A 13,059-nucleotide genomic window follows, 5' to 3' on the forward strand; every position below is an offset into this window, starting at 1 on the left:
AGGGAAGAATTGATTTGATCTGATTTCATATTTTTTGTGTCTATTGAATATATAATACTTAGGACTATTTCCCTATATCATATAATCAATTCCTGAATCTCTTCTTCAATATTCACATGTTTCTAAATCATTCAGATTGTTATAACCTATTTTTATAGGTTATTCGTTCAAACAATATATGGCCATATTTATTTTAACGTATTTCGCCATTGTCTTAAACATAAATGCATGTATGATTCTTTGTTTATTCAGTTCAGCTAGTACAGGGTTATTGTATGAAATATATAGAATATGATTGCTACTTCTTCACATCTTGGCAGCACTCGTTCCGAATGTTCAGAGACTAGATACTGACACTGGTCTCCTCTAACCAATAAATTGGCTGCTGTCTCCGGGAGGTAAACACCTGAGTGACTTATTAATAAATGTATGTCCTATATCCTAATTACCAAGTATTCTTATATATTAATATATTTCACAATAATATTACTTCTTATGTTTCTTAAACATTATTGTTTCCATGAGATGTATTTCTCATTTGTGCGGAGTCAGTAATCACCTCAAACTAGCTAAATCTGAACAAAAGAAAAGATTGTGGCTCTCTCTGCCTAGACAATAGGAGAATCTTAAACAAAAGGTCCATTTGCTGACATAACAGGATGTCAGAGACTGCTGTGATCTAATTAGAAAGCAAAATGTTACACCTGCCAAGGTTTAATTACAGTTTTCCTTTGTAGTAAGTGACCATAGCAATGTTTATACCTCATTTACAAGTCAAGGAGGTATACACCAGAAACTGAAGCTGCTCTGATCAAATAATTTAATTTTATGAGAGACTGATTTAAATTTCACCTGAAGACAATTGGTGTAAGAATAAGTTTTGGTCAGCCCGGGAACTATTGAAGAGAGATGGGGAGGAATGACTATAAATAGGCTGTATCAGGCTTGTATTAGTTAATTGGTGGCTGAAGAGCTAGAAGGATGGAACAGTAAGAATGAGCATGAGGAAAAGAGAGTGAAGGAGAAATCTACGGAATAAGGTAACTATATTATGCATTAGAATGTACTGATCCATACACAAGTGATTGCAGATTTTTTAATTTATAATTGTTTGTATTCTTGTCTTAGTAATATGAATATAGCTAGTATTGAAATCTAACAATCATACATGTAATTATAAGAGTACACTACTGTGAATTATTCTTCTATCATTATTATGGTGTCATGTGTGCAAGTTTTCTCTATCAGTGCTGTGGTATCAAAAGTATAATATATATTGATATATTCACTATTTGTACTATGGATTATAGAGGATATCGTCACGAACACTTTGGTAAACTAATTCAGCACTAAAACTTTTATGTTCATTTAAATATCAAAGAGGGGAACAATGATTCATTGAGTGAATGTTCAGCTATTAATACAAATATTATCTCATTTTAACTGTTTTATTCCCCATTTCATCTTTTATAAATCAGATACACAGGATTTGTTTTTTCCATTGTTTGTGTATCACTTCTATCTTATGATTACAGTTATCCAGAACATATTACACTATTTGTATTCCTTTTCTATTTGAATGTATAACTTTTGGTCTGGAGTCCACCTTAGGAAGGAGCTTTGGAATCTCTCCAGAGATAATCAGATAATCCTGATTCATGTTATGCACATTGGTGTGAGGCTGATTCACATTGTGTTGTTGAAAATATTTTGGGATGTTGTCAGTTTTGATTTGGAAATTACTACACTAATGGGCGCCTTTTTGTTTTGATCTTTCCTTTTTACTATATATATGTCTGAAATCAGAATGTACTCCAAGCTAAAATAATCACAATTTCTTAATTATGTACAATCCATTGTTAACAGCTTACAAACAAGGGGAAAATGTTACATTCATATAATTTTTGTATAAAATATATATATATTTTTTTTAACAGGTGGATTAATGAGCAGGATTCCCTCTAGCAGCAGAAGAGGACACCCATAGATCAACATTCTATACTGAATATCTGGGTCACCCACAAGTCATATCGACTACAGGAGTCAACTCTTATAAAACTTGAGGATTCACACAAGTTATTTTCATTTTCTGAATAGAAGCAGCCTTCTATAGCTTGTTACTCATTAAACACACAATGAGTCTCACAGGGGAGAGAACATATCAATGCTCTGAGTGTGATAAAATGTTTAGATGGAAGTCACAGCTGATCATACACCTGCGGATTCACACAGGCGAGAAGCCATTTTCATGTTCTGAATGTAGTAAATGTTTTAATACCAATTCAACATTAATCCTACACCAGAGAAGTCACACAGGAGAAAAAATGTTTAGTTGTTCTGAATGTAACAAGTGTTTTACTTCCAAGTCACTTCTTGTTGAACATCAGAGGATCCACACAGGAGAAAACCCATTTCCATGTTCTGAATGTAGTAAATGTTTTAAACGGAAGTCACACCTTATTAGACACCAGAGGATTCACACTGGAGAAAAACCATATTCATGCACTGAGTGTAAGAAATGTTTTAAAGAGAAGTCATACCTTATTAGTCACCAGAGGATTCACACTGGAGAAAAACCATATTCATGCTCTGAGTGTAACAAATGTTTTAAAGAGAAGTCATTACTTGTTAGTCACCAGAGGATTCACACTGGAGAGAAGTCATTTTCATGCTCCGAATGTAGTAAACGTTTTGGGTCCAATTCAAACTTAATCCTACATCAGATGTTTCATACAGGAGAAAAACCATATTCATGCTCTGAATGTAACAAACATTTTCGTACCAATTCACATTTAATCATGCACCAGAGGATTCACACAGGAGGAAAAACATTTTCATGCTCTGAATGTAACAAATGTTTTAACCAGAAGTCAAGCCTTGTTAGACACCACGTGATTCACACCAAAGAGAAGCCCTTTTCATGTTCTAAATGTAGCAAGTGTTTTAAGACTGATTCACACCTTGTTAGGCATCAGAGAACCCACACAGGTAAGAACCCATTTATGTGCTCTGAATGTAACAAATGTTTTAAACAAGAGATAACACTTCTTACTCACCAGAGAAGTCACACAAGGAAGTCACTTGTTTCCGAATAGAGCATGTATTTCATAGACAAGTTAACTTGTTTAATCATTATAATATTCACAAAGGAGAGAATCAATTTTAATTTACTGGATGTGGCAAATGTATGTAAAATCAAATATTTTTTAGACTGGAACGTCTAACATTGAGACTTAGGAGTTTTTCCCCTGGGATGGTCTCCCTGTAATTGAGAGCAACTGTATACCAACCATCAATAACAAAGAAGTCCCAAGGTGTCATGTGGTTTATTAAGATACTAATGAAGTTGAATGTTTTTTGTTATGTTCTTATTTTAAACCAGTAGCACATTTAAAGTGTCCATGTCACTTACAAACAGTGGAGGTAATTTACAAAGTGCATTCAATTCACTCTGCAAACCGATTAAATAATCATGAGAGGGACTGGTAATAGGGGCTACAACCATTTCTCTATCTTCGTTTACTCCCACTCCCTTTCTTGATCCTCTTCAATCTGGTTTTTATCCCCTCCACTCCAATGAAGCCACCCTCACTAAGGTCACATCTAAGTGTTTTTTCATCCTGCTTATCTTTCTAGACCTCTGCACAACTAGACACCATTGACCACCCTCTCCTCCAGCAAACTCTCCTCTTCATCAGCTTCCGTGAAAACTGCCCTTATATGGTTCAACTGCTACTTCACCAACCACTAATTTTGGGTCTCTATTTCTGTCTCTATTTTCCCTCCTCTGCCACTACCTATCACCATCCCCCATGGATCTGTTCTCGTCCCCTGCTCTTCTACCCTCTACACTTCTTCCCTCTGTGATAGTATCAGCTCCTTTGGCCTCCATTACCATCTCTATGCTGCTGACACCCACGTAAGGCCCTCCTTCCAAGTATTTTCTTTATGTTATATTACAGGGTATAATTGTGTAAGCTTGCTGCCTGTACGTATACAATTTTATTGCTCACGTACATATAATTTTATTTTGTTGGTTGTCAAACTTGTTCTGGTGCCTTAGAAATAAAGGATTTTTTGAATATTCCATGTGACGATTATTTGTCTGTCAACCTTTTTATTACATTATTTGGCGTTCAATATGGAGGTTTTAAATGTATCCAATTTAATGTATAGGATGAGACGTAATCTCTTCCAGCTCTGAGCTGGTGCAAAACTCAGGTCCTTATGCAGACTGGAAATGGTCGTGCACCTTCCACACAGCAAACAACAGCGAGAGTGTGCCGATGGCCATCTTGAACCGCAAAATGAAATTTCGTCTCTGCAAAACAATGTGCACTGTATGCTTACTCTGTACTGTGTACAGAACACCCTCACTCCTCCCAGGTCCTCTCCTTGCCATGTACAATCTTCAACAAAGTTGAAAGGAAATAAATAGGTGCACATTGGTTCTCAATATTAAAGGATATTAACTTTTAAAACTTAACTTTTATTGTTTAGATTAAATCAGCGATATAAAAAAGTATATCTTCAATAAAATCACTGTGTGTAATTAAAAGTGACTGGGTGCGCCAGGCAACGTGTCTTAATATAATGGGGAGTATAATATATAATAGAGGTAGAGTAATACCCGCTTTTCATATCTCCAAATACATTGGCTGTGAATAATCTCATTAAATGCATATATGATAATGACACCAGTGTTACTCACTATTCTCTTGATCAGCTTTAGTAATACACGGAGATGATTTGCTATCTACCTAGAGAGGCTCTACACTAACTAGGATTTGTTGAAGCAAGTCATAGTTTCTATATTACACATCTGATGTGGATGGTCTCGTGATTATATATAGCAGTAACATTAATATTACTCGCTAGTCTCTCAATTAGCTCCCATTCTTCTTAGATCCATATACCCCATCAGGTAAAAGATAGTCTCATTTGTTAGATATGTTGTGGTAGTGCCAGTATTGTTTGTTATACTCTCAATCAGTTTCCAGTTATGTAGTGGTAGTGGCGCCAGTATTATAAATTATACTCTCAAACAGCTTTCAAGTATACAGCGGCGGCTAACTATCTGCCTACAAAAAGCTCCAGAATATCTCTGGTTTTGCTGGAGCAATTTCTCATTTCTTATTTCCCCTTTAGTCAAGTATAATCTAGTGCATCCAGCGATACGCTGACGCGCGTTTCGCTGTGTGCTTATTCAAGGCAAGCCGAGAGACTGTTCTGACGGTTATTAAATACTGTCAGTGTGGGGCTTAACCTCATGACGTGATATACAGCCAATCTCTGATGGTTATAATACGAACTCCTCCCATTCGGATTTCTATTGGTCCAAATGCATTGCATTGCCGATAATAAGGAAGGGAACTATAAATATACTTAATAATACGGCTTAATAAAATGGGATTTACTATAGTTGCTACTAGGTCTAGCAGATTTTAATCATATGTGATCAAGTTAACCATAATTAATCAAGATCACTAAAGATCTATATGTTGTTTACGGTGATATAGAATTCAGATATGTACCATAATGAAATTCTGAATCAAATTAAAACAAAAAAGAAAATAAAGTGATAATAATGTATAAATAAAGTGCTTGATGCCAAAAAGTGTTGAAGATAAGGGATTAAAGTATCCAAATTAAACTATAATAAGGGATTGTTATATCCAAAGTGAGGTAAGTGATGGTGTGACTAATATTAATAGTTTGTTATTTTGTTATAACATATTCATTAAATTTTGCAATAATTGTTAATATTTTTGACTATTTTTTATTTTTAATTTTTTAAAATTGTTAATTATTTTTATTTTTTTTTAATATTAATTAATATTTATTTTATATTTTGTATTTGTATTTCATTTTTTATTTTTTAAATATTTAGTTTTAATTTATATTATTTAATGTATTACTTTTCATTTTTGTGTTCTTTATGTTAGTTTTATGTGATTCTAAGTGACAAAAACTATATTATAATAATAATGAAATTTTTATTTTTTTAAACAACTGCATAAGTTCAAATTAAGTATACTCTTATATATATCTCCCTATAAGACACTAACAATTGTAGATTATATATAATTGTAACTAAATCATTAAGATTTTATTGAATCTTAATATATATAACCCATTATGTAACTATAGTTCCACCCCAATATATTAATATTGGCAGTTAAAGTCAAATAAAAATTCTCTATAATGGTCCCTTGCATAATTTATTATGGCTGTGGTTCCACCCAAATGTATCAGTATTAGCAAATGAAATACAGTGAGGGTCCATATGGTAATCCCTTTGGATCTTATTGTATCACTCCATCAATCAGAGAAAAGCTGTATAATTATTGTTATCATTTAATCCCTTAGGATAAATTGTCCCCTTTAAGAAGATTATTTTCACTTCATGTTTCAACAACGTCTGTTTAATATCGCCACCTCTAGTTCCAAGATTTATTTTTTCCATTCCATAAGCTACTAAGTATTTGGCGTTGTTGTTATGTGCCTTTAAGAAATGTCTGGCTAATGAAGTTAAAGTTTTAATTATCTTGGCATCTTGTTCGGCATTCAGAATGTTGCCTACATGTTCTAGCAGTCAATGTTTAAAAGGTCTGCTAGTCATCCCAATATAGCTTAACGCACAAGGACAGGTGAGACAATATATGACACCTTGTGTGTCACAATTAAAAAGCTTTCAATGGTGTGGCGATTAGCAAATTTGTCCACAAATTGGTGGGTCTTCTTTGTATATTTGCAGACTTTACATTTCCCACAAGGGTAAAATCCAGTTATTGTTTTTCTAATTATCATCTGTTTTGAATTGTCCTGAAAATGACTATGTACAAATAAGTCATGTAGATTCTTCGATCTCCTCCAGCTGGTTAGTATTCTGTTTCCCATTATCTCTTGAAGATCTGGATCTAATTTCAAGATGTGATTATGTTTTTGTAGGATAGATTGAATTTGCTGCCACTGATTGTTGAAGGTACTAACAAATCTAATGATTGTATTTTCTGATTTATGTTGTCTTTGTGGAAAGACTAAAGAATCTTTTTTAATAGTTCTAGTTTCTCTATATGCTTTTTTGATCTAATTATGGCTATACCCTCTTTTCAGGAGTCTTTCACGTAACTCCTTAGCTCTTTTCTCAATAGTAGCTAAATCACCACAGTTTCTTCTCATACAGAGAGATTCTCCTTTAGGGATACAACGAATTGTAGAAGGGAGATCAGAGCTAGATGTGTGGAGAATACTGTTTGTTGCTGTTTTCTTTTTTTATCAGGACAAATTCTAATAGGTTTAGAACAAAGCTATTAAGTTCATTTCTCACTTTGGTCTCTAAAAATTGTCTGGCAGCTTCTAAACCTTTTTGATGCTCAATACTAGTGTGTAGAGCCTCCACATCACATGTACATAACCAAGTGTTCTCATGTACCGTGATATGTTGTATTTTACTAAGGACATATAAGGTGTCTTGTACATATAAAGGCAAGAAGAATTCAAATTCTCTCAAATAGGTGTAAACATATATACTAGCTTTCTCCGTTAGGTTGTCTAGACCTGAAACTATTGGTCTGCCGGGTGGTCTTCTCTCATTTATAGCTACTTTCGGAAGTACATAAAACGTACCGCTGCTTCTCACACTAATGCAGCTGTATTTATAGTTCTCTGGAAGCAGTGAGGTGATATTACTGAGCAGATCGGACACTTGCACAGGCTCCGTCAAAATTCGCTGAACAAAGCTGTAACTATCCTATTTTGCCCTCAGTTCCTTTTCCTTGGGAACCTCCTATTTTATTACTTACCCCCTTTGTCATCCACCTTAAAAACTTACTTTGAATCTCTAAAACCCTCCACTTCCTTATAAGTCCAGGACCCAACCAACCTCAGTGTATCCTCCAGTACGATCTTACCCTGCTACTTTCTTGATCTTCATACTAATGTATACAAAGCAGAGGAAAGTGGTGTTTATTATATGTAGAGGTCCACTCAGATACTGGGAAATATAAAAATATAAAACGTATATAATTCTTTTGGTAATGTTAAAATGTTCAATCCCCCCACTGAACACTAATTAGTCTAAAAGCAGTAACATAATTTACAATTGATAGTCAAGAAGGTGTATCAGAAAGAAGAATAGTGAACCATATAAAAATGCCAAAGGGAAGAATTGATTTTGATCTGATTTAATATTTTTTTGTGTCTATTGAAAATATAATAATTAGGACTATTTCCCTATATCATATAATCAATTCCTGAAGCTCTTCTTCGATATTCACATGTTTCTAAATCATTCAAATTGTTATAACCTATTGTTATAGATTATTCGTTCAAACAATATATGGCCATATTTATTTTAACGTATTCCGCCATTGTCTTAAACATAAATGCATGTATGATTCTTTGTTTATTATGTTCAGCTAGTACAGGGTAAATGTATGAAATATGTAGAATATGATTGATACTTCTTCAAATCCTGGCAGCACTCATTCCAAATGTTCAGAGATTAGATACTGACACTGGTCTCCCTCTAATCAATAAATTGGCTGCTGTCCCAAGTATTTCCGAGAGGTAAACACCTGAGTATCTTATTAGTAAATTTATGTCCTGTATCCTAATTTCACAGTATTCTTATATATTATTATACTTCACAATAATATTAGTTCTTATGTTTCTAAAACATTATAGACTACATGAGATGAGTCAGTAATCACCTCAAACTAGCTAAAACTGAACAAAAGAGAAGATTGTGGCTCTCTCTGCCTAGACAATAGGAGAATCTTAAACAAAAGTTCCATTTGTTGACATAACAGGATGTCAGAGACTGCAGTGATCTAATTAGAAAGCAAGATGTTACCACCTGCCAAGATCTAATTATAATTCTCCTTTGTAGTAAGTGACCTTATGAATGTGTATACCTCATTTACATGTCAAGGAGGTTTACACCAGAAACTGAAGCTTCGCTGATTAAATAATTTAATTTTATGAGAGTTTAATTTAAATTTCACCAGAAAACAAATAGTGTGAGAATAAGCTTTGGTCATCCCGGGAACTATTGAAGAGAGATGGGGAGAAATGCATATAAATAGGCTGTATCAGGCTGGTGTTAGTTAGTTGGTGGCTGGAGAGCTGGAAGGATGGAACAGTAAGAATGAGCATGAGGAAAAGAGAATGAAGGAGAAATCTACAGAGTAAGGTAACTATGCTATGCATTAGAATGTATTGATCCTTAGACAAGTGATTGCTGATTTTGTGATTTATAATTGTTTGTATTCTTGTGTTAGTAATATTTATATAGCTATGATTGCAATCTAACAATCATAAATATAATATTAAGAGTACACTACTGTGAATTATTTTTCTATCAGTACTGTGGTGTCATGTGTGCAAGTTTTCTCTATCAGTGCTGTGGTATCAAATGTATAATATATATTGATATATTCAATATTAGTACTATGGGATTATAGAGGATATTTTCACGGGCACTTTGGTAAACTAATTCAGCACTAACACTTTAATGTTCATTTAAATATCAAAGAGGGGAACAATGATTCATTGAGTGAATGTTCAGTTATTTATACAAATACAATCTAATTTTTACTGTTTGATTACCCATATAATCTTTTATAAATTAGATACACAGGATTTGTTTTTTCTATTGTATATGTATTACTTAAAACTTATGATTACATTAATCCAGAACATATTACACTATTTGTATTCCTTTTCTTTTTGAATGTATAAAATTTTGATCTGGAGTCTACCTTAGCAAAGAGCTTTGGAATCTCTCCAGAGATAATCAGATAAACCTGGTTCATGTTATGCACATTGGTATGAGGCTAATTCACATTTTGAGCATATTTTGGGACGTTGTCAGTTATGATTTGGAAATTACTGCACTACTAGGCGCCTTTTTGTTCTGATATTTCCTTTTTACTATATATGTGTCTGAAATCAGAATGTACTCCAAGATGAGATAATCAAAATTTCTTAATTATGTACAATCCATTGTCAACAGCTTACAAACAACGTGTAAAATGTACATTCATATAATTTTGGTATAAAATATATTTATTTTTTCAACAAGTGGATTAATGAGCAGGACTCCCTCTAGCAACAGAACAGGACACCCATAGATCAACATTCTATACTGAATATCTGCGTAACCCATAAGTTAGATCGACTACAGAAGTCAGCGCTTATAAAACTTGCGGATTCAGAGAAGCTATTTTCATTTTCTGAATAGAAGCAGCCTTCTATAGCTTGTAACTTAATAAACACACAATGAGTCTCACAGGACAGAGGCCATATCAATGCTCTGAGTGTGATAAAATGTTTACACGGAAGTCAAACCTGATCATACACCAGAGGATTCACACAGGCGAGAAGCCATTTTCATGTTCTGAATGTAGTAAATGTTTTAGTGCCAATTCAAAATTAATCCTCCACCAGAGGAGTCACACAGGAGAAAAAATGTTTAGTTGCTCTGAATGTAACAAGTGTTTTTCTCATAAGTCAGATCTTGTTACACATCAGAGGATCCACACAGGAGAAAACCCATTTTCATGTTCTGAATGTAGTAAATGTTTTAAACAGAAATCACACCTTATTAGTCACCAGAGGATTCACACTGGAGAGAAATCATTTTCATGCTCCGAATGTAGTAAATGTTTTAAACAGAAATCACACCTTATTAGTCACCAGAGGAGTCACACTGGAGAGAAGTCATTTTCATGCTCCGAATGTAGTAAATGTTTTAGGAGCAATTCACACCTAATCCTGCACCAGAGGTTTTACACAGGAGAAAAACCATATTCATGCTCTGAATGTAACAAACATTTTCGTACCAATTCAAAATTAATCATGCACCAGAGGATTCACACTGGAGAAAAACAATTTTCATGCTCTGAATGTAACAAATGTTTTAAACAGAAGTCACACCTTGTTAGACACCACATGATTCAGACTGGAGAGAAGCCCTTTTCATGTTCTAAATGTAGCAAGTGTTTTAAGACTGATTCACACCTTGTTAGTCATCAGAGAAGCCACACAGGAGAGAAACCATTTATATGCTCTGAATGTAACAAATGTTTTAAACAAAAGATAACACTTCTTACGCACCAGAGAAGTCACACAAGGAAGTCACTTGTTTCCGAATAGAGCATGTATTTCATAGACAAGTTAACTTGTTTAATCATTATAATATTCACAAAGGAGAGAATCAATTTTTATTTACTGGATGTGGCAATTGTTGTATGTAAAATCAAATATTTTTTGGAGTGGAACGTCTAACATTGAGACTTAGGAATTCTTCCCCTGGGATGGTCTCCCTGTAATTGAGAGCAACTGTATACCAACCATCAATGACAAAGAAGTCCCAAGGTATCATGTGGTTAATTAAGATACTAATGAAGTTGAATGTTTTTTATTATGTTCTTATTTTAAACCAGTAGCACATTTAAAGTGTCCATGTCACTTACACACAGTGGAGGTAATTTCCAAAGTGCATTCGATTCACTCTGCAAACCAATTAAATAATCATGAGAGGGACTGGTAATAGGGGCTACAACCATATCTCTATCTTCGTTTCCTCCCACTCCCCTTTTTGATCCTCTTCAATCTGTTTTTTATCCCCTCAACTCCAATGAAGCCACCCTCACTAAGGTCCCATCTAAGTGTTTTTTCATCCTGCTTATCTTTCTAGACCTCTGCACAACTAGACACCATTGACCACCCTCTCCTCCAGCAATCCCTTCTCTTCATTAGCTTCTGTGAAACTGCCCTTATATGGTTCAACTGCTACTCACCATCTACTCCTTATGGGTCTCTAGTTCTGTCTCTATTTTCCCTCCTCTGCCACTACCTGTCACCATCCCCCAGTAATCTGTTCTCGTCCCCCTGCTCCTCTCCCTCTATAATTCTTCCCTCTGTGATGGTATCAGCTCCTTTGGCCTCCATTACCATCTCTATGCTGCTGTCACCCACGCAAGTCCCTCTTTCCAAGTGTTTTCTTTATGTTATTTTACAGGGTATAATAGTGTAAGCTTGCTGCTTGTACGTATACAATTTTATTGCTCACGTACATTTTATTTTATTTTGCTGGTTGTCAAACTCGTTCTAGTGCCTTAGAAATAAAGGATTTTTTGAAAATTCCATGTGACGATTATTTGTCTGTCAACCTTTTTATTACATTGTTTGGAGTTCAATATGGAGGTTTTAAATGAATCCAATTTAAAGTATAGGATGAGACGTGATCTCTTCCAGCTCTGAGCTGGGGCAAAACTCAGGTCCTTATGTAGTCTGGAAATGATTGTGCACCTTCCACACAGCAAACAAGAGCGAGAGTGTGCCGATGGCCATCTTGAACCGCAAAATGAAATTTCGTCTCTGCAAAACAATGTGCACTGTATGCTTACTCTGTACTGTGTGCGGAACACCCTCACTCCTCCCAGGTCCTCTCCTTGCCATGTATAATCTTCAACGAAGTTAAAAGAAAATAAATAGGTGCACATTGGTTCTCAATATTAAAGGATATTAACTTTTAAAACGTAACTTTTATTGTTTAGATTAAATCAGTGATATATAATAGTATATCTTCAATAAAATCACTGTGTGTAATTAAAAGTGCCTGGGTGCACCAGGTAACTTGTCTTAATATAATGGGGAGTATAATATATAATAGAGTTAGAGTAATACCCACATATCATATCTCCAAATACATTAGCTGTGAATAATCTCATTAAATGCATATATGATAATGACACCAGTGTTATTCACTATTCTCTTGATCAGCTTTAGTAATACACGGAGATGATTTGCTATCTACCTAGAGACGCTCCACACTAACTAGGATTTGTTGGAGCGAGTCATAGTTTTTTATATTACACATCTAATGTGGATGGTCTCGTGATTATATATAGCAGTAACATTAATATTACTCGCTAGTCTCTCAATTAGCTCCCATTCATCTTAGATCCATATACCACATCAGGTAAAAGACAGTCTCATTTGTTAGATATGTAGTGGTAGTGCCAGTATTGTTTGTTATACTCTCAATCA

The 13,059-nt window shown here is 34.4% G+C and overlaps 1 protein-coding gene across 1 annotated transcript in view; it reads left to right on the forward strand.

Annotated features, from left to right (window-relative positions):
- Positions 1–11,730, forward strand: part of LOC142150607 (uncharacterized) — a 50,811-nt gene extending 39,081 nt beyond the window's left edge. The window contains exons 3-5 of the mRNA XM_075205807.1: positions 2,159–2,988; positions 10,298–10,660; positions 11,705–11,730. Coding sequence (XP_075061908.1) covers positions 2,159–2,988; positions 10,298–10,660; positions 11,705–11,730 — 1,219 coding nt within the window. The remainder of the gene's footprint in view (positions 1–2,158; positions 2,989–10,297; positions 10,661–11,704) is intronic.
- Positions 11,731–13,059: the final 1,329 nt, after the last annotated feature.

The sequence above is a fragment of the Mixophyes fleayi genome, chromosome 4, assembly GCF_038048845.1.
Source record: "Mixophyes fleayi isolate aMixFle1 chromosome 4, aMixFle1.hap1, whole genome shotgun sequence".
Classification (NCBI taxonomy): Eukaryota; Metazoa; Chordata; class Amphibia; order Anura; family Limnodynastidae; genus Mixophyes; species Mixophyes fleayi.